The 22771-nt window shown below is 48.7% G+C and overlaps 1 protein-coding gene across 1 annotated transcript in view; it reads right to left on the bottom strand.

The window, feature by feature from the left end:
* Positions 1–4837: 4837 nt before the first annotated feature.
* LOC128842700 (uncharacterized) overlaps positions 4838–22771 on the bottom strand; it is a 43987-nt gene continuing 26053 nt past the window's right edge. Inside the window, exons 3-11 of the mRNA XM_054038827.1 lie at positions 21349–21693; positions 19010–19279; positions 17758–17874; positions 15432–15533; positions 10264–10386; positions 9440–9535; positions 8793–8885; positions 6502–6566; positions 4838–5052 (exon numbers count right to left, since the gene is read on the bottom strand). Of these exons, the coding sequence (XP_053894802.1) occupies positions 5011–5052; positions 6502–6566; positions 8793–8885; positions 9440–9535; positions 10264–10386; positions 15432–15533; positions 17758–17874; positions 19010–19279; positions 21349–21693 (1253 nt within the window). The 3' untranslated portion in view covers positions 4838–5010. The remainder of the gene's footprint in view (positions 5053–6501; positions 6567–8792; positions 8886–9439; positions 9536–10263; positions 10387–15431; positions 15534–17757; positions 17875–19009; positions 19280–21348; positions 21694–22771) is intronic.

The raw sequence follows: 22771 nt of genomic DNA, 5'->3' as shown, positions 1-22771 counted from the left end.
CTAGGGAGTGTGGTGGTGGGGGATTTGGATCTATGTATTGGAGAAAGATATAACAAATTTACATTTAAACCCAGTCTAACACTTTATCTGCCGGATAACATGTGTTGCAGAACTTGCAGGAGGAGACCAGTGTGTAGTTCATCTGTTCCTACTCAAATGGGGATCCAGAAGGCTTGTGCTCAGTGTCACAGCAGGTCTGTTTTGTAAGGTCACGGGATATTGTGAGCCCTTCCCCAACCTCCTCCTGAAAGCAGCTTTTAAGTCTGCATACAGGGGGGCACTAGGAACCGATTCTCTGAGAAATCAAAACATTCCCAGACTTTCTACATCTCTGTTGGGTGCATTTGCCCCTTGAGATGGCCAATAGCTGCTCTCTAACTGCAATAAACATTATGTATCTGTTTGAAAAAACAAAACTCGGGGAAAACTTCCCGCCGTTTGATCTGTGAGCAGGGCCGGCTCTAGGTTTTTTGCTGCCCCAAGCAAAATAAATTTTGGCTGCTCCCCACCCCAGCCTTGGGCTCTCACCCTCCCCACCAGTGACCTCCCCAACCCGCCCCCACTGCCGCCCCAGCCCTGGGCTCTCTCTTCCCCCCCAACTCGCACCCCCTACTGCCCCAGCGCTGGGCTCTCCACTCCACCACACCCACACCCCTGCCGCCCCAGCCCTGGGCTCCCCCCCACCAGTGCTGACTCCGCCCGCTCACCCCTCGCCTCCAGCCAGTCTGGCACTGGCAGGGTCGGGGTAAGCAGTGGGGCTCTTGGGCCGCACCTCATCCCAGGGTCCCTCCAGCTCCCATCTCCAGGACCAGCCAGGACCCGGGAGGGCAGAGCCGGGGGACTGCCCCGGTAGGGGGCTGAGGAGCTGGGGCAGGGTAGCCCCAGAGGGAGCAGAGCCCTGGAGAGCGGGACGCGGGCCCCACATGGCAGCGCCCTGTCCTCTATGGCCCCGCTGCTGCTGCTTCTGGCCCCCCTGCCACAGTCCCTGGGTGGCTCGGGCTGCTTCGCCCAGCCCCGACTGTGGTGCTGGGGGGCGGCCGCTCTGCAGCACCTGCAGGCGGCTCCGTATGCCCCGCGGGGCGGCCCCCAGCCCAAGTGTCCCCTGCTCGGAGCTTGCCCAGCCCAGCCACAAGATACGGGTGCTGCTCCCCCGCAGCACAAACTGCAGCAGCCCCAGAGTGCCCCCAACGCACTGCTGCTGCCAGGGCTGGCTCTAGGCTTTTGCGCCCAAAGCAAAAAAAAAAAAGATGTCTGGAATGCCGTCCCTGAAAATGTGCCGTCCCAAGCACGTGCTTGGTTTGCTGGGGCCTAGAGCCGGCCCTGTCTGTGAGTGGTTCAAGCAGCAGCCCAAACTTTCACTGTCAGAGCCAAAGGCAAGAAGTTTCTCTCCCACCTGGACCTCCCTTGTTTTAATGGGCTGGAAAAAGCACTCATGGAATATATTTTCCAGCCACAAGTGGAATATGGCCTAAGGAGGAGTGAAGGCTGCTAATAGGGGTAAAATCTTAAACGATATCTGTGAAGGGAGGGCTGTGAAACCAAGATATTTGGACAGGCGGGGATCAGAACAAGGATCACAGTCCGTAGACACGCCAAAACCGTACTGCGGCTGGAGTCCAGGTGCAGGCCAGAAGTGGGGAGCTGCTTAAGCTAGCTAATGGGCAATGCTGAAAGAAAGCGTGTCCTACGCCTTGTCCCGCTCTTGAAGGTAGGCCCTCCCTGCAACCCAAATTTAGGGACTTAGCTCTGCTTCGTGAAGCATGAATAGGAACCAGCCACCTGCAGTCACACAGCTCAGGCATCCTCTCCTGAGGAAGGGGTAGTGCTGTCTACCTGTACAAGTGTTAGCCAGTAGTTAGAGCACTATATAAGTATTTATCCACCATGACGCAGTGTCCCACATCCCAGGAGAGTGTTGTAATTTCCGGGCTATAAGTTAAGTTATAAGGTAGGCGGCACCACCACCTTGCTGCCAGATTCTAAATGGACCTTGATCGAGTAGCATGCTCAGAGGCTACCGACTGGATCAGGCCCCGACCTTTCTCCCCACAGTTCATGAATCAGTCTGGAGCTTATGTGGTAGACAGGTCCAACCTCCCCCTTTGCGTACAGGGAGGCAGCCCAGTGACAAAAACATGCACTGAGGGAACTTTTACCCTGAGAACTTGGGTGCTCAATGAATTAAGACACCTACAGGGTTTGGTGGGAGTTTTATGGAGCCCAAACTGGAATTTAGATGCCTAAATCTGGGGTTTAGGCAGCTAAGTACCTTTGTGGTTTGCACTCAAATCATCTACCTTTTGTCTCTGACTTTGGTCAATCAACTTCTCAGTAGAGAAGTGAGAAAGAGGATGCCATTTACCTCTGGAGGGAAAGGAAACAGAGCTCAGAAGGGTTTGCATGGCAGTCTGAAGGAGCTGGGTTCGACTCTGCCCTAATCAGCTGAATGACACTGGAGTTATACTCTGTAGAAGTGACATTAAAGTTGCAGAGTCCAGCACTGAAAAGTTAGGAAATGCCCAAACAGAGATTGTCCACTCCTGCCCTTCCCACACACACTTCTGTAAACACACAATAAACCTCAGGAAATCTGTGACAGAGTCTGAAATACAATCTGTCTCGCTTCAGCCTCAGGCCTTCAATACAAGACAACAATTTTTTTCTTGCCACTCATCACCTCATGTAGTGTCTACCCTGAGCATTGACTGAGGCAGGGGTCCCATAGACTAAATTGTAGGTGATGATGCAATTAAAAACGGCATCATTAAAAACCTATGCCTGAGGTGCAGATTTGTGATTACATGGGCAATCTTTCCTACTAGTATTTTTTAATTTGAGTGCTTGACTTTGCAACCTTAATATTCTTCTAATGTAGCTTTCTGCAAGTCATTTTCTAGTGTCTAAAACAAACACAATCCTGCCATCCTATTGAGCTATATTGACAGCCAGGTGAACTAATGGCAGGGTTTGAACTAATACCTTTTATGTGTACAACATAAAGCTATTTAATAGTAACAGCAGTACAGTGGAATGGCTTACATGACTATTTGCTAGCTAGTAGAGGAATGGTGGGAATCAGGATACTATCAGGCACTATTCCTGGTTTGTGCATTGAGGGTTAATAAGGGCCGGCCTTATGACAATGGTGCCCTGGGCAAACTTGTCTGATGGTGCTCCCTCCATCACCCCTGGCTCCTATGGCACCCCACCTCCGGGCCATTACCTACATTTCATATGGAAAGTCCATTCAATGTAGATGGGCATCTCCCATGGTCCACTGTGAATTAAGTGTTCCTTGGTGAGCCACTTACTTTGACTAGTCCCTTCAAGATGTGCTGGCTAACTACCTTGTGGGAATTACCCTAGGAACAAACATTTGACATCCAGGTATAGAGCCAATACTCATTACTTCAAATATAAAAATGATACATGCATACAGATAGCATAAACATATTCAGCAAATCATAACCTTTTCACAGACAGTGTGTGTGTTGGGGAGTGTGAGACTGTGTGTGTGTGTGTGTGTGAGACAATCTGTGTTGGGGGACTGTGAGAGGCAGAATGTATGTGGGTGTGAGAGCCTGTGTGTGTGAGAGAGACAGTGTGTGTGTGACTGTGTGTTGGGGGATTGTGTGAGAGACAGTGTGTGTTGAGGAGTGTGAGACTCTGTCTCTCACACACACACACACACACACAATCTGTGTTGGGGGACTGTGAGAGGCAGAGTGTATGTGGGTGTGACAGCCTGTGTGGGTGTATGTTGGGGAAGTTTGATAGACAGTGAGCGCACTGTCACTTTAAGTCCCCCCTGCGCTCCTCACTCACCTTGAAATTTCGCTCCCCCTGGCCCTAGCCTGGCCGGCCCCCGCCGAAGACCCGAGCAGCGCAGGGCTGCAGGCAGGGAGGGACTCGGCTCTGCTCTGGGCAGTGAGTGGTGGGGCGCGCCGCCAGTGACCAGCCCCAACCATGCTGCTCTGGGCTCCCCGGGGCTGGGGCAGAGGCGGAGCCCTCAGCCGGCCAGCTGAGGAGCAAATGAGGGAATGGCCAGGGGGGCGGGGAGAAGCCCGCCAGCCCAGCATGAAGGAGGGGATGGAGAAGAGAGGAGTCCGGACACAGCAGGCCAGGGGAAGCCCGAGCCCCTTTTGTCGCCCCTCCGGCTACAGCGTCCTGGGCATGGGTCCCGTTTGCCTGGCCCTAAGGCGGCCCTGGGGCTAATGGTTAGTCATGCTACCTCTGTGTGCTTTTTCCATCGCCAACAAAACTAAGATGGCAAACCCAACTCCCAATCACTTTGTTACCCTACAGGGCTGAATTCTACAACCAGTCCTGGTAGGAGTGACCTTGTGTAATCTCTTAGTTACAGACATCTGCAAATGAATGGGGGCAGAGGGAGTTAGACTGATACTCCCCCAGTCAGAGGCCTCTCCCGCTAATAAAAGCTCTGATGTGCAGAGAATTGTTAACCCAAGGCAGTGGAAAAGCAGAGTGAATAAGCCACCCCCCTGATCGACATAAGTTACACCGACCTAAGTGCTGCTGTGAACAGCGCTATGGTGACGGGAGAGCTCTCTCTCTTCGGCATAGAGCGTCTTCACCAGACACACTGCGGCGCAGCTGCACTGCTGTAGTGCTTGTAGTGTAGACTAGCCCTAAGTGTTTTCATGAGAACCGTAAAAGGCACCTCTGACCCCAGCCCATCACTTTGTCCAATTTCAAATCCCTGCTTCAAAAACACAGAGGAACAAGAGCGCTTCAAAGAAATGGGTGGAAAAATACTCAGTTAACATTAGCAAAAAAGTGAGCAGAGTCCTGACAGTGAAAATTTCAGCCCAGGTGCTTAAATTTTGGCAAAGTTTATAAGCAACCAACCACACAGGCTTGCAAGAGGAAGCCTTAGCCAGACTTAGGTATGGGTGTTACCGAGAGCTGGCCATAATGATGACAGGTTTCCAAATTTGATTGTAGCTTCTTCTGGATCATTCTTGGTGGCATGAGACTAGGTAATGCTCTTTACGACCGCTGCAGCATGTCTTCCCCAAGCTCCTGCCGCACCTGCACAACACATGTATGTGCATGAAGTGTGCCCTACCGCATCCCACTGCTGGGGCTCAGTGCCAGCCTTGTCATGGGGCGCAGGGGAACTCAGAACTTCCATAAAATATTCAGAACAGTGGCAGGACCCTGCACAGACAGGGGAAAAGATTTCAAACCCCCTTATTGCTACTTGGATGCCAGCAGCTCCTGGGCAATGGAGAGAACTGAGAGAACGTGTGACTAAACCAGGGCCACCCAGAGAATTCAGGGGGCCTGGGGCAAAGCAATTTTGGGGGCCCCTTCCATAAAAAAAAGTTGCAATACCATAGAATACTATATTGCCCCACTTTCTTCCCCCCTTCCCCCCCCCCTCCCGGTCTGGGCAGCCCTGACTACTAAAACTGGCATTTTGGAGAACTTGATGGGCCGTGGTCATCTCTGCTGGAAAACAAGAGCAGCATGGAAACCCTGTGGGGAGAGGGTAGATCTGCATCCACTTCGACTGTAAGCTTTATGGGGCTAGGACTGTCTTGTTCTGTGTATGTACAAAGCCTAGCACGATGGGCCCAGACCATGGTTGAGGCCCTTCAGTAGCCACTGCAGTAGGAGTGTTAACAGGAGTACGAGAGACAAGGTGAATGAGGGAACATCTTTTATTGGACCAACTTCTGTTGGCGAAAGACAAGCTTTCAAGCTACACAGTGACCCGAAGAAGAGCTCTGAGTAAATTTGAAAGCTTGTCTCCCTCCCCAACAGAAGCTGGCCCAATAAAATATGTTACCTGCCCTACCTTGTCTCTTTAATATCCTAGGACTGGCATGGCTACACCACCACTGCAAATAACGGGATTGTGATCATTATTTTAAAATAAGTTTGACAGCCTAAAGACTTCCTAAAATCAGACTTCCCCCCATTGTGCTTGAATGGGTGGCAGCCCTGTTGAATGGGTGGCTATTTCAGCTCCCAGCTTGTTGACAAAGATCTGGAGTTAGCTTATGGACAGACATATTCTGCTTCAGAACAGCCAGGTAAACCAGAAGTTTCAATGCTCGGCTTGCACCCTGTTACCATGGCTATATAACTGGGGGAAAATAACATTCCAAGTTTAAAATACCCGAGTTCTGTTAGTTTTTGGAGTGTAGAGAAGCCCCGTGGCTGTGGGTGACAATGGGGCTCAACTCAAAGCTGAAAGTAAGTTAAGGTTCAGCACTCTTCATGTTCTTGGGTGGGAGGGAAAAAAAGCCCAACTAAAACTCTGGTATGGATTATATAATTATGCAGAACCACAACTGCCGGGCTTTTCAGCTCTGGCTCCAAGTCTCCTGCCTTCTGTGGGTTAAAGCCAGGCCCCTCCCCTGCATGGTATAGGTTGTAAGTTAAATAATAATGATCATAATAATTTACAACTGAACAGGCAGAGGAAACTCAACATATAGACAATAAAAAGTGAGTTACAAGGCCTGCTACCTCCTGGTCTGCTTCCTCTTTGGCATGTCGTTTATTTTCTCTTTGGTCTCCTTGGCTCCTGTGATCTGTAAAGTAGAGAGAGACTGGTTAGCTCCTGTGTTGTGTTTTATATAAGTCACGCTTCGTGTAGAGGGTGACTGCATCTCTGTGTGGCATTTTAAGGGAGCCCAGCTGTAGAGAGGAGTGCAAATCAGAGTCTTTTGGAGAGCACGAGTTGTCAGATCCTCCCTTTCCACCATAAGGTGGAAATTTTGGGATTTTAGAGTCAAGGGCATGAATGTGAGTGGGAAAATGAAATTTCCTGTCTAATACTCCCCATCACCTGCACTTCACCCTCTGTTAATTACCTGGTTCTAATCTGTTTTACTAGAATCTCCAGCGGCATTTCCTCTTGCTGGTATTTCAGAGGAAGAGCTATTGAGATAACCAGGCGAACGATAGAAAAAGGCACAAGAAGTTGCATATCTTGAGACCAGCATCCCAGGAGAACTGGTAGATGGGGTAGGAAAGGAAGGAAATCTAGCCTGCTCGAGTGCGTTGTAACAGAGACATACCTTTATCTGCCCAAAGATCTAAAGTGACACAACAACAGGCCACAGAATCCAAGAACTATAAATACACAGACCTGGGGGGAGGAATGTAAGGGCACGGCTACACTTGCAGATGTAGAGCTTCGGGAGTTAAACCAGCCCTCAGAGACAGTAGCAGGGAAAACGCTGCCGTGTGTTTACACTGTCAGCTGTAAGTGCAGTGGTGTGGCCACATTAGCAGCTCTTGGAACGCCACAGAGAGCAGTGCATTGTTGTAGCTATCCCAGTGTGCAGGTGGCTGCAATGTGCTTTTCAAATGGGGGGAGGGGTGGAGTGTGACAGGAAGTGTGTTGCGTGTATGTGGGGGGAGAGACAGTGTGTTTTGGGGGGCAGAGAGTGTGTCAGCATGCTCTCTTATAAGTTCAGAGAGCAGCAGGGGGAAACCCCAACATCAGCCCCCGGCCCACCCTCCCCCAGCCCTCTCACACATACCAGCCTCAGCAGCGGCAGCATTCCACAGTAATGGTTTGCTTTGTCCCAGAGCAGATAAGCATGCCGGCTGTCAGAAACAGAGCTTTGAAAGGGGATATCCCCATGCCTGCAGCCAAGTTCAAAACAATGACGAGAATGGCCACTTGACTTCAAGGGATTATGGGATGTTTCTGGAGGCCAATCACAGCGCAGTAATGCAACACGTCGTCCACACTAACACCCAGGCGTTTGAACCAGGGTGCAGCAAGCTTTATGCTTCTCGTGGAGGTGGATTACCAGGAGCGCTCCAGCTGCAGAGTCCAAGCGCTCTGCGTGCCTTGCCAGTGTGGACACCTCAGGAGTTAGGGCACCCGGGGCTGATTTAATGCGCTCTAACTTGCAAGTGTAGCCAAGGCCTAAGAGACACGCACAAAGTAACCAGGCAGTCTGAGCAGCGGGGGAGAGACAAATGGCATTTAAGATGCCACACATTAACAACTCTTAATACAGGACAGCTGAATAATTTCCCTGGTGAGCTAAGCAGTTATTCAGTCCTTACATTAGTTTTGTTCTGTTTAACATTTAGTCCAATTTTAGTCTTGTAATTTCTATGCCGAATAAAACCTTGCTTTTATTTCAAGGCAACTGGATGGATAATTGTTGGTAGGGACAATCCCTGGCCGGACGGTCTCGAGGGAAGGAGATCAACTGCAATGTGGACATAGGTTTTGGAGGTGTGACTGCAGTATGTGTAGACACGCCTGAGCTAGCTTTAATGGAGCTAGCTTGGATTCCCATAACACTGAAACTGCAGCAGCACTGACTGAGCATAGACGCTAGGTTCCGGGCTGGCTTGTACAGCTGGTGCTGCAGCCTGTGCTGCTGCAGCGTCACTATTTGTACCCAAACTAGCGAGATTAGCGCAGGTATCCCTGCAGTCTTCCAGTTACCACTGCTTCCTGCCAGCAGTGTACATTCAGTCCCAGGGGGACAGAGGTACCTGCTTGAGCACTTCATTTAGGGTCACCTTGTTAAAGGTATTTAGGTGCACAACAGAGCTAGGTGCCCCGGGCCCTGAAAACTCCATGAGGCACCTATCAGAACTGTTAGGTGCCTAAATACCTTCAAAAACCTGTCCCCTAGTCAAAGACATCTCCCAGGGCATTGACTATAGCCAGGTCAGTCGGAGCATGGGGAAGTGAGAGAGCCATACACAAAGTTACCCAGGAAAGAGAGAGGCAGTAAATTATGACCACACAGCGACTGGAATGAATCCAGAAGGATACTCACACCAAATGAAGAGGGTTAGAAGGCCAAGGAGAGATATTACAGCTGGGGTGACTGCGTAGCCGGTCAGATCTACAGTCTGTGAGCAGCCTCTGTCTGTATGTTGTTGTTTTTTTAAAAGAGAAAGTTACAGTTTGTCAGTAGCTTGCTCATTTGTTCAAAGAAATCATAGTGGAGCTAAAATGTAGGACATAAACTTGTATTTAATCCAGACCTCTATAGGGCTAAGACATGTCTGTGGGAGGAGAGAACCGGAACATCTATATTTTATAATAATACACGAGATTCAAATGTGCTGCCCTGGGGTCGTCCACGCCAGATCCCTGACCAGGACTTCTGAGTGACCAAAGGTGAGACAGACCTCCTGAAAACCCCTCCTAGGTTTTCTGCTGAGCCAAGGGCACGGCGGGATGGGACTTTGGGGGTTAGGCCAGTGCTGTGTGTGGATACTCATGCAGCACAGACACGTTCAGCGTTCATGTGCAGTGTCCCCAGGTCTTGATACAAGCGACTCCCAGTGATGGGGGGGTCACTACACCAGGCTCTGCAGCAAGAACCGCCCATGCAGAACCTCCAGCTCTCAGAAGTGAGGGTTTGTTCTCAGGGAAACATGTAGCGTAAACATAGGTCACTAGAGGGTCTGTTCTCACCTTGGAGCTGGGAGATTTTCTGGAGTAGGAGGCTGGCAAACAGGACCACTAATATCACTGCTCCAGGGGCTGCAGAGTCCAGGATGACACACTGCCCTGGGACAGGGAGGGAAACATATGAAGGCAGAGGCAAATGTGTTATAAAAGTTTCTGTATGAGGACATTTCTGCTTTGTACAAGAGCATGATTCCAAGGAATGCCTCATGCAGTAAACGGGTCAGATCATGGGGCTTTGCGTTCTATTACAAACCAGAGTTATGGAAAGAAACAGACAGGAAGTTTGGGAATCAAATCTCTTCTATTGGCAGCTGATATTTTAAAAAGCCAGTGCAAATTCAACAGCTACGCAGACAGACAAGCCATCCTACAGCTCTGCTGGTCACCATCAAGCTGCTCAGCTCCACCTGATTATACCTTCAGTCTCTCACTCATCCCTTCCGCATACCTGGTGTTATCTCACCGCTTGCTGCAGTAAAGTGACTGACACATCGAAAATGCTGATTCATGACCCAGAGGTCTCAGAAGTGAATCTCATGTCCTTTCATGCTGCCCTCTCCTCGGCCCATATTTCCACCTTTTAAAGTCATGTGTTTGGGGCAGGGCAGGTTAAGAGTTAGATGTCGGATAGGTCTTGCAGGGAATGGGCTGCAGAGTGTGTGTGTGTGTGTGTGTGTGTGTGTATATTACTACCAGTAAAAACCCCCTATACAGCCCTTTCCTCTAACTTAGTGAGGCCTATCAGGGTCTTTCCTCAATCCCATTTAGGAAATAAATCAGTTCACCACCTGTCCCCAAAGAGTTGAATCATAAATAGAATGACTCACATGGTTTGGTCTTAAATCCACTGAGCTTTGCAGGCTGACACACCAACGTTGCTGATACAAAGGCTGTTACTATTATCACATATACAAGCAATATCTCAAGCAATATGAAGGCAGCAGAGGGACCTGGGAGAATTAAACCAGAATTAGAGAGACTGATATGGTTAATCTGGCTTAGTAAAGGTGAATGTCAGCGAGAGATCATTATTGGGTCTGGGCACTATACAGATGGGGCTACAGTCTGGCCTCAGTTACACCAGTGACACCCCATTGAGGTCAGTGAAGTCAATGGGGTGCAGGGGCATAGCAGATGGCAGAGTTTGGCTCCCGGGCTGGACGTGACGTTTATAGTGGGTAAACAGTTGCACCTGTGGACTGGAAAAGTGACTGGCAAAGGGATAGTGCTGAGTGCTGCAGGCTGAGGCATTACAGCTTAAAGGAGGTTGCAGTTTCATCCTAAGAGGCGACACTGGGTAGAATTCACTATTAACCAAAACCTTCATCAACATATAGTTCGCACTCTTATCATACATCAACTACCCCGCTGCTCCCTCTTCTTCCATCCTAAGCTACTCTGCAACATCTACAAGATGTGCCCGTTTCCTGCTCAACTGTGACAACCAGTATCTACGATCTCGGATACATACCAGTTTCCAAGACCTTGCTGCTAAAAGAGTGTTACTTCCATGACTTTGTCTCAGCCAGCTGGATTGCGTGGGGCCATTGTAGGTGTCCAGTTCTGGTTGCATAGGAAGATTAAAGCTTGCCTTCATTTTTCACACAACCTATTTCTCAGTCGGCCAGATTTGGCATTCATGCATGTCTCTGGAAGGTTTCTGAAATATGGTGTAATATCCTAGCTTTTGTCACCCCTGCTGACCCAGGCCACCTGATCAGGCCACTACCTAGGTCAGCCAGTGAAACTGACAACAGGATGGCTGAGTGCACATGCATCTGAAGGTCCACCCCAGCCAATCCTGCCACAAATAGTTGCACTACCCTCCTTGCCCTGAAATGAGGCCTTCCTTTGAGCCACCATACCCCCCGCCCCCGTATGAGTCCTCCACCATCCCCAAATGCCCAAAGCCTCTAGTATATGCCTCTTGCCCCTGCATGCTACAGTTGTCCTAGTTTTTCACTGACAGCCACATCCCCAGCTGGAGTGAATCTGAGTAGCTCCACTGGAACTATGTCGATTTACACTAGCTCCAGATGTGACTCTGAATCTGGTCACCCTCCCTTTGATTAACTGTAGGTTTCTTCTCTCTTCATAGACTCATTCAATTCACCTCATTCATTGATACCAGTCAGCTCTGTGTTTTTGGGGAACCAGGGCGCAGTGTCTGGCCTGTCTGACTCATGAGGGATACTCCCTGCCGGTCTCTGCTTGAACCAAGACCGAGCAGAGAAAAAACTTGCAGAGAGCAGTGACATGCGTTGGGAGACACACCTAGACCCCTCCTGACAAGGGTGACAAGATTAAGACATCTCCATTTGCATACTGAATGGAGAGCAGAAACAACTCCCTGAGCCTCATCTGCATGAAAGATGGGACAGGGATTAGCATACAGAATGAAGAACAGAGAACCGCACTGAACTCTGGGACCAGAAAAAGCAGGGAAGCACTGCATCATGGGAATCTCCACTCCAGATGTTAATGAACCTATGCCTGCCCACACCCAGCTCAGCAGTTATCAGACCAATTCTAGTAATGAAACCTTGATTGATATCCAAAATACTGAAGCAGCCTAGTTGCTTTGTGAGCTCCCTGAAAAGAAAACACCACAAATATCCAAGAGTGATCAGCTCCTATTGTCTAACCTCAAGAAAACCCTTGAGTCATCAGCTTACCCATAAAAAAAATCTAGTGTTCTCCCTTGAACCATTGTTGTTTCTCTACAAAAACCCCTACCTATGTTCAAGTAAGTGTTCTGATGCTTAGATCCAAACTATGCATCAGTTCCACTAGGACTCCATCTTCTCCTGACTGATCGTGCTGGGGGCTCTGCCTGTCTCCAGCACTCAGAACCTTGAGCTACCACCATCACCTGGGAACCCCAACCAGTTCAAGCCTCATGGAATGGGTGAGATCCCCCTCTTTCTCTCTCTCTCTGTTTTCCTTTCTACCTTGGGTATTAACCTTTAATAATGTATGTTATGTTGGTTTAGCACTCCTTGAGAGTGTGTTTGAAGGGGGGGAAGGGGGCTGGTAATTGGAGAGGACAGTCACCTTTACCAGGGTACAGACACGGGGACAGGTTCAGCAGAAGGTCACACACATATTGCAGTCACTAGGCACCCTGGTCAGTCTGGAAGGTGGTTTTCATGTTCTGTGTGGAGAGGCTATGTGAGTTTGTGGCGGGGGAGGGTGGTTACAGATCTTATGCAGAGGTCCTTAGCCTGGATCACAGAGCCACGCAGCAGGGGATCTGTAACAGCCCTCCCCCGCCACAAAGTCACATAGCCCCTACACACAGAGTCCCGAAAAGGAGGGGTGGCAGGCTCCATTGAAACAACCAGTCCACCACTGCGGACTGCTCTAGGAGCAGGAGCCTGTCATTCCTTGAGTTTAGAAGCGTCCTTTCCATCACTACGCCCGCTCCCCACCACAGTCTGCATCCCAGTTTCAAAACTTTACCACAAAATCCTTAATAAAGAAAATGGTGTTCATTAACAAAGTTTCATTTATTTTATTTTTAAAGGTGTGTTGGAAGGAGGGGAAGGGGGTTGGTAACTGGAGAGGATAGTCAATATTAACTGGGTAAAGAAACGGGGGCAGGTTCAGCTTCTGTTTAAACAAACTTAATAGTCACAGGTTACCCTGCTCACTCTGGAACCTAGCTTTCAAAGCTTCCTGGATCCACAGTGCGTCCCGCTGGGCTCTTCTAATCGCCCGGCTGTCTGGTTGGGCGTAATCAGGAGCCAGGCGATTTGCCTCAACCTCCCACCCTGCCATAAACGTCTCCCACTTGCTCTCACAGAGATTGTGGACCACACAGCAAGCTGCAATAACAATGGGGATATTGGTTTTGCTGAGATCAGAGTGAGTCAGTAAGCTTCTCCATCTCCCCTTCAGACGTCCAAAAGCACACTCCACCACCATTCTGCACTTGCTCAGACGGTAGTTGAAGAGTTCTTTTTCACTGTCCAGGGAGCCTGTATAGGGCTTCATGAGCCAGGGCATTAGCGGGTAGGCTGGGTCCCCGAGGATGACTATAGGCATCTCCACATCCCCAACAGTTATTTTGTGGTCCGGGAAGTAAATACCTTCCTGGAGCCGTCTAAACAGACCAGAGTTCCTGAAAACGAGAGTGTCATGAACCTTGCCCGGCCACCCGACACTGATGTTGGTAAAACGTCCCCTATGGTCTACCAGTGCTTGCAGCACCATTGAAAAGTAGCCCTTTCAGTTAATGTACTGGCTGGCCTTGTGGTCTGGTCCCAGGATAGGGATGTGAGTTCCATCTATAGCCCCACCACAGTTTGGGAATCCCATCGCAGCGAAGCCATCTATGATCACCTGCACATTTCCCAGGGTCACTACCTTTGAGAGCAGTAGCTCAACGATTGCGTTGGCTACTTGCATCACAGCAACCCCCACGGTAGATTTGCCCACTCCAAAGTGATTCGCGACTGACCGGGAGCTGTCTGGCGTTGCAAGCTTCCAGAGGGCTATGGCCACTCGCTTCTGGACAATCAGGGCTGCTCGCATCCGGGTGTCCTTGTGCTTCAGGGCAGAGGACAGCAACTCACAAAGTTCCAGGAAAGTTCCCTTAGGCAGCCGAAAGTTTCGCAGCCACTGTGATTCATCCCAGACCTGCAGCACTATGCGGTCCCACCAGTCCGTGCTTGTTTCCCGGGCCCAGAATCGCCGTTCCACAGCATCAACATGACCCATTGCCACCATGATGTCCACGGCGCGGGGTCTCGTGCTTTGTGAGAGGTCTGTGCCCCTCTCAGACTTAATGTCCTCACTGCGCTGCCATAGCCTCCTCGCCTGATTTCTCAGCATCTGCCTCTGAAAAAGGTGGATGATAAGGTGCGAGGTGTTGACAACGGCCATAACTGCAGCGATGATCGCAGCAGGCTCCATGCTCGCAGTGCTGTGGCGTCCGCGCTGTCAATCACCAGAAAAGTGCGCGAACTGATTGTCCACCGGCGCTTTCATGGAGGGAGGGCGGGAGTGACGGTTGAATGACGACAGTTACCCAAAACCACCCTCGACACATTTTTGCCCCAGCAGGCATTGGGGGTTCGACGCAGAATTTCAGTGGGCAGCGGGGACTGCGGGAACTGTGGGATAGCTGCCCACAGGGCACCGCTTCCAATGTCGACGCTTGCCCCGTTAGTGTGGACTCATAAAGTCGAATTATTGTCCTTAGTGTGGATACACACATTCGACTTTGTAATATCGGTTCCACAAATTCACTTTAAGTAAAATCGAACTACTCTCGTAGTGTAGACATACCCTTATTCAATAAATGACTTTTATATGGTTAAGCCGATTGCTTCTCTCTCTCTTGCTGAACTTTACTCTTCTGTGTTTTTAGCTTCCCCCATTTACTCTGTAGCAATGCTTCTTTTACCTAAGCTAAAGATCCCTGCAACACCCAAAATACTGTGGGGTTTGCTCACCAAGTAGGCTACTACCAGTACAATTGTGATTTGAGAGTTGGGATAGGGGTGTACTGAATCTGGGAAACATAAGGGTGGCAGCTTGAAAGTGCTGCCTTACCCAGTCCATTGAGCCCAGGGGCACATAAGGGGGGGCAGCTTGAAAGTGCTGCTTGATCCAGCCCATTGAGTCCAGGTACATATAAGGGGTCAGGTTGAAAGTGCTGATTGACCTGGTCCACTCAGACTTGCTCTGCTAATGTATGTGTGTGTGTGTTCATTTATCCAGTTCTGGGGCTGGAGGAACCCAGCCCTAGGGAACCTAGGTCCCGCAGGATAGCTCCATTGGGAGGGGACTTGCAGAAGGGAGAAGTAGAGCTCCATATGAAAACACAAGTGACAAGCAGTATATTGATAGAATTACAGAACCCTTCCTCCCCGAGATGAGTAACCCGAATAAATAAGTATACTCCAAAGTAATGGCAAATCTGGTAACATCATCTCCTTACAATCTGAAGCAGACACATTTGTTAGTATCAGAGCCAGGGAGACTCTACCTTCCTCCTGCATCCAGAAGACAGTGGCAGTAAACTGCAAGACGGAAGAGACACACACAAGCCCCTGAAGGAATATGATCATCCATCTCCAGGTCTCCCCCTCTAGGAAAACAATAGACAACAAACAGTGAGTGCCCAGAGCTGCATGAAACCTCAGGCTCCGTGGATTCTGTTTGCAAGGGGTGGCGCAAACTTATTCTCAGCTTTGGTTTGCCTGAGGTTTATTCCCCCTGAGCGTCAAACAAACCCCCAAAACTCAAAGAGAAACTTAGCCAAAGCCACAAAGGATTTGTCTAGTTTCAGATGAAAACTAGAGAAACCACTTGGTTTCCTCCTGAACCAGACGACAATGAAGGTTTGTTACAAACTCAGCCCATGTTCAGAAACCTGGCCCAAATGTTGAGTTTGTAACAGAACCTGCAATCCAGGGGAAACCCGTCCATTTCATGTTTTGTTATGAAAGTTTCACCCAGCTCTAGGGTTTCTCCACAAACAGCAAACTAGGAAGACTCAAAGGGGAGAACAGAGAAGCTTCAATACCAAGAGTTAACATTGCAACGCTTCCAGCCTCCCACCGCAATAGTTAAAAGACAGTCACACATTGAAGACCTTTCAGTTCAGTTGTGGGACTTCACCTTGGTTACCCAGGCCTTTCTCACACTCAGACTGCATTACCGTAACAGGCTCTGTATAGGTGGGGGCTGGGCGAGGGGGGGTCGGCAGTATCCGAAGCAACCTTACGTATGTCTACACTGCAGTCACAGGGTGTGGCTGCAACTCAAGCAGACACTCCCTAGCTAGCTTTAAATTAGCTAGCTCAGATCCTGGAACAGTGAAGCCACACCAATGCACACTTCAGCATGGGCTATAAAAGCCTGCACACAACTCTGGGTAATTACTCCTGGGGCTGGCCCACGTTGAAGCATGGTGCTGAGGCTTCACTGCTGCTGATACCTGAGCTATCTAGATTAAGGCTAGCTTGCGTATGTCTACAGGAGCCGCAACCACACCTTATAGATGCAGAACACATCCGTTCACTTGCTTAGCGGTGCTCCGGTTCAGGAGCACTTTGCACCCACTGCATATCCTGGGTGTCATTCACAGAATCAATTTTCACCTGTAAAGCCCAAAATGGTTAGAGCCCTGTCTGCCTTAAACAGCTGTTTCTTCCATCGTTTCTCAGCAGCTGGCAGCTTCTTGGCTTAAAAGAAGAGGACTGTGCCAGAGTGTTTTCAGGACAGAGCTGCCAACTCCGTCCTTGGTCAGACAGAATTTAAGCCTGTTGACTAAACAGGCAGACTGCAAGGCATAGCTATTCCCAATTGCTTTGAAACATGGGATAAGGAGAGTGCAGGTGGGTTAGAGCGTTGTGTTGGTTGGGATGTGGGGGTGGAGTCTGGATGGGTAGGGGTAAGTTAATTATTAGTTAATTTATCATTTTTGATGTGTGTATTTTCTCTAAGCTGCATGCTCCTAAAACGTTGGACATGACAAATTTTATATCAGAGCAAACAGAGGCTGTGCCATTGGTGAACAATAATCCATTAAGCATCATTGTCAGTGAGTGCTGATGTGCAGAGCGAAGTACTACTCTCCAGGAGTAAGGTGGAAGAATCTGGCCCCCAAATGGCGGTAATGTTTAGGAATCAAGACAGAAGAGGGTCTGAAGAGTTGCAATCCTGTTTGTTATGCTGAGTAAGCGCGTGGAGCTGGGATATGGAGATATACCCATCTCATAGAACTGGAAGGAACCCTGAAAGGTCATTGAGTCCAGCCCCCTGCCTTCACTAGCAGGACCAAGTACTGATTTTTGCCCCAGATCCCTAAGTGGCCCCCTCAAGGATTGAATTCACAACCCTAGGTTTAGCAGGCCAATGCTCAAACCACTGTGCTCTCCCGCCCCCTCATCTGCAGCTGCTGTTTAGAACTGGGTAACGCTCCCCAGGATTTCCACACAGGGTTGATCAGAACCAACAGACTGATCTTGCTGCACTGGTTAGACCCTCATCTTGGGCCTGACCAAAAGCCTATTGAAGTTGGTGGAAAGGCTCTTACTGATTTCAGTGGCCTTTGAATCAGGCCCACGCCTGAATGTCTACACTGCAATGTTATAGCCCTGCAGCCCGAGTCAACTGACCTGGGCCAGCCACGACCACGCTGCGGGCTTTGTATTGCAGTGTAGACATACCCTGGGAGGCTAAAGGGAAAGTAGTCGGCCAATGCTGCCTGCCATTATCTGATCTAATCTCAAGCAAAGAAGAGAAGAGGGTTTAATTTTGTGTACAACAGACACTATCCATGATCCACAGGGACTTAAAATACTTACTGATTCTTTGCTTTCCTGATTGGCAGCACAAGACAAAGAAGCCCATCCCAGAGGCCAGAGCAAATGCCACAGCAACAGCAGACATTTTCAGAGCATGTTCTAGAGGAGGTGAGATACCTGGTATGTGGAGAGAAAAAATCCCAGTCTTATGGGGAAGCAGAAGAGAAATAACCAACGAATAGAACAGAAGAGAGGCTGTGGGGAGCCCAGGGAGATTGGGAGCTGCTGAGAAAGCTGTTGGGAGCCAGGATGTTTTCTGCTTGAGGATGGGCATGAGACAATTGCTACCCCCTGCCAGTGATGGCACCTGGTCCCAAAGACAAACCCTTCCAGCTGGGTTCTAACCTCTTCTGCAGAGCTGCACTGATAGCAGGAAGAAGTGAGATCATTACTGTGTTCATTCAAGTAAATGTACTCAAATAGCACATCAATAGATAGGAGAGTTCTGGGTGTTACACTGCCCACCTTTGACCTGATACAACACATCTACCAACCACTGGGAAACTACAAATTCAGTTCATAATCTGCTGTCTAGTGGCCAAAGTAGAAATGTATTCAGACAGGCTCTATATCAGTGGTGGGCAACCTGCGGCCCATCAGAGTAATCTGGTTGCAGGCTTTGAAACATTTTGCTGACGTTTACCATCCTCAGGCATGGCCCACCGCAACTCCCAGTGGCCGCCGTACGCCGTTCCCAGCCAATAGGAGCTGCAGGAACATGCTGGCTACTGCTTCCCACAGCTCCCAGTGGCTGGGAACGGTGAACCGCAGTCACTGGGAGCTGCAGGGGGCCGTGCCAGCAGATGGTCAATGTCAGCAAATTGTCTCGTGGCCCGCAATCAGATTACCCTGATGGGCTGCATGTGGCCCGTGGGTATCTTAGGCTTGGTCTACACTAAACCCCCAAATCGAACTAAGGTACGCAACTTCAGCTACGTGAATAACGTAGCTGAAGTCGACGTACCTTACTTCGAACTTACCGCCGTCCAGACCCGGCAGGCAGGCTCCCCCGTCCACTCCGCGTACTCCTCGCGGCGAGCAGGATTACCGAAGTCGACGGGGAGCACTTCTGAGTTCGATTTATCGCGTCCAGACAAGACGCGATAAATCGAACCCAGAAGTTCGATTGCCTGCCGCCGAACCAGCGCGGTAAGTATAGACAAGCCCCTAGTAATGTAACAGCTATTCTGAAACAGGGCAGCTACAGAATTACCCACGATAAACTGAAGCCCAGGAGTAATGCAACACTTACCGACAATGATCAAGTTCAGTGAGGATTCCTGCCAGCTGATATCATTGCTGACATTGCAGGAATAGGAGCCACAGTCTGATTTTCCCCCTTCCCTGATGTGCAACACACTGGGACTTTCAGAAAGAAGGTAACATCTTTCCTGGGGGAGAGGACATCCTTCTTTCTCCCAGTGAATGTTCTCCACTGTTCCCTCCGGCACGTTGCAGAATAACTCAATCAGTGAACCTGCCAGGCTAGAATTGCTCCATATCTGAGGCTGGGACACAGGCCCTGAAAAATACACAACACTGGTGTAGCACCAGTCTTAACAACACGTGTGCTTCTTTCCTGGAGTTACAGGGGTTCAGGATCACACCTGAGATAAGCTGAGCAGGGACAGGTCCCTGCCAGAATGAGCCCTGGGGAGTTTGGACTGGGTGGAAGTTCATCACTCAGGAGAAGGGTTACGTGTTAGTGGGCTAAAGTCAAATAAACTCTGCCATTGTTGTTTATAATAAAATAGTAATGAAGTAAATGAATACAGAACTAGCATTCAATTTAAATGTAATCTATAAAGGATTTAGCTTCCAATTTACAGATTAAACCCCAGGCCAGCCTAATTCCCATTCCGAGCAGCCCCCAATTTAACTATGGAAGGAGAAGAGCAGCAGCGGATAAATCAGGGTGGCTGCACAGTGCACTGAATGTCCAAAACGCTGCTAGCCTGTGGAACTCACTGCCACCAGATATCAGTGAGGCCACGAGCTTAGTAAGATTCACAAGAGGATTAGACATTTACATTAATAATGAGAACATTCACCGTGACACTAGATAGGCTTAAACAAACATTTTTAAAAAAGAAGGAATATAAATACTCAGGCCACAGGTTGACAGCCATTAACTGAGGAGGTTAGGAAGAAAATTCCTCTATGGGCAGGCCATTCCATAACTGTTCACTAAGGAGTTCATTGCACCTTCCTCTTCAATAGCTGGTATTGGCCACTGTCAGACAGGATACCTGACTAGACGGGTTTCTGGTCTGATCTGGTATGGGGATTCATATGTTCTCAATATTATTGCTATGCCATTTCTCTTGTACAACATCTCTGGAGAGAGAATAGTCCTGAAAGAAGACTTCCTGAGATGGACTTTTAATATACCCAGATGTTATAATTCTTAGTTATTTTAACTTATTTATCCTCCTCTGTTTTTTAAACAAATTGCCCATAGAGAATCTGACCCTTGTAATATGTTTACAAAAATAAAAACAAATATAAATATATTATATACAGATTTATGGGCCACAAATACACTAACACTGCATTAACATTGTAGATGATAAGCATCTATGACCAGTTTAAAGGAAATCTCGCTATAGTAACCCTCTGTCGTGAATAGCTACCGTACACCGACAAAGCAAAAAATAAACAATGGAAGCACAACGCTCAGGGTGAGCTTTTGTTTAGAGGGTGATGTGCTGAGCTATTGTATCCTCGGGTGAGATGTATCCAGGGTTTTCTGCCAGTACATTTTTACCTCCCTCAGCTCTGTTCTAACTGATGCTCCGTGCTTATAGAGCTGGCCATTAACGAGCAAGCACAGGCATTCAACCCTGAAGCATTACTAACAATAGGTGTCATTCATATGTTCCCTGTGTAGCATGCTCAACAGTCACTCCCAAGTGATTTCCCCTACAAGGGGCATCAAAGCTGTTCTGTGCATGGGCAGCAAGGGGCGCGGTGCCACCAGAGTGGAGAGCAGTTTCACAGAGCACATTCAGACTGAACACAACACCTCACTGACACATCGAGTCTCCATCATTCTGGGGGTTCAGAGACCCTTCCATATACACACGTTTCCCAGTGCAGAGTCAGATACAGCCTTCCCCATTCCGGGGCTCGCAGATCTCCCTGACATTTCCAGTGCACCCATCAGCATTCCTAGTCTGGCTCATAAGAACATAAGAATGGCCATACTGGGTCAGACCAAAGGTCCACTTACCCCAGAAGCCTGTCTTCCGACAGTAGCCAATGCCAGGTGCCTCAGAGGGAATGAATAGAACAGGTAATCACCAAGTGATCTATCCTCTGTCACCCACTTGCTTCTGGCAAACAGAGGCTAGGGACACCATCCCTGCCCATCCTGGTTAATAGCCATTGATGGACCTATCCTCCATCGATTTATAATTCTTTTTGGAACCCTGTTATATTCTTGACTTTCTCAACTCCTTTGTGGCTTGCTGAAAATCCCCCTCCATTATGACTATTCCCATTCACACCCTGGATTGAATGGATCCTTCTAATGTACTGATTTGTAAACGTTGGAAGAGTAAGACCATCTCCTCAGTGTCTCTCACTTACTGAGAACTTTCAGAAGGGTTGTCCTAGCTTCGCTCTCGATCAGATTGATACTGGCTTTGTAGACCCCGCTGTCTGTCTCTTGTAGTTTTTCCAGCAAGAGGGAGCCATTAGTTGAATAGAAAACAACTCTGTCTCCATAGTGCGCATAGATAGTTGGCTCCAGTGACCCCACGTAGTACTGCACAATGAAGTCTGATATGTTGCCATTTAGATATTCCCACTGGATGAAGTTGATGTCTTTTATGTTGTCTGGGGCAGACAGCAGCACTGAGGATCCCACGGCTGCAGCTTTTCTTTCTAGAGGTCTTACTGCTTCTGAAGTCCACTGGAAAACCACGAGCAGCACTAGCCAGACAGGGAAGAGAAGTGAAAAAGCAGAAAAAAAAGAGTCAGTCATAAAGCAAAGTGCAAAGGGCATTTTCCGTAACAGGTCATTCAAAGGCTTATACCATCCTCATTACTTTAGCACCAGAGCACCTTCCAGAAGTGCATTGCACAAGAGGACTAGCATTTGTCAAGGGTTTTTCCCCTTACTTCTTTTTCCTCTTGAAGACAATTATCTGAGGGTTTTATAGTTGTTTATTTTTAATATTATCTCTGCTGTGCTATGTCTGTTAGGGAAGGCAAGGTCAAAGCAGCATGCCTGGCACTTGGAATGGAAAGTGAGGACATTTGAGTCAAGTCTTAGATCTTGTTGGAGTTCATTCTACAGCCTTGGATTGCCCCTGTGAAAGCTCCATCTCCCGCACAGGCAAGTTTTACCCTGGCAGTGGACAGCTCCAGTATGTTTTATGCCTCTAACATAATACTGTAAGCAGAGCTGTGCTGCTTATATTTTCACAAGGGGAAAATCCCACCAACAGTTTGTGATGAAACTTCATGCTCTGGGGTGAGGACAAGGAACATACTGATGTGTTTGCCCATTGAAACAAATATCCTCTCTCATACCCAAGAAAGGAGGCATCATCTCTTAGAAAACAAATTTCTGTGAAACTGTACTTTGCGGGAAATTTTTGGAACTATAAAATGGGGATGAAAGGACTTACCTTCCTCACACGGTTGCTGTTAGTGTTCATTAGTTCTGTCTGAGCAGTGATTTGAAATATTAGGGAGCACTAGTGACTCCATAGTTAACACTGAGCAGAGCTTTCTGTTTCAGAGCCAATTTTTCAAGGTTTCTTTAAGATTGTGATGCCTCACCAGGACCAGAGGTAGCATTAGTAGTGACAGTATGGAGTCATTTGGCTAACGGGTTCCCCAGACATACTCTTTTCCTGCCCTCAAAACACAGATAAGCTGCTTTTAATATCCAAAGTACTCAAAAATTCACCCGCATGGGGAGATTTTCTTGCATAGTTATGCCACAAGAAGGGTTGACCAGACTGAAGGAAATTTGAGGACATTTGGTCAAAATGTTCCTAAA

The sequence above is a fragment of the Malaclemys terrapin genome, chromosome 9 (genome assembly GCF_027887155.1).
Source record: "Malaclemys terrapin pileata isolate rMalTer1 chromosome 9, rMalTer1.hap1, whole genome shotgun sequence".
NCBI lineage: Eukaryota > Metazoa > Chordata > Testudines > Emydidae > Malaclemys > Malaclemys terrapin.
This window is presented reverse-complemented; position numbering and strand designations above follow the sequence as displayed.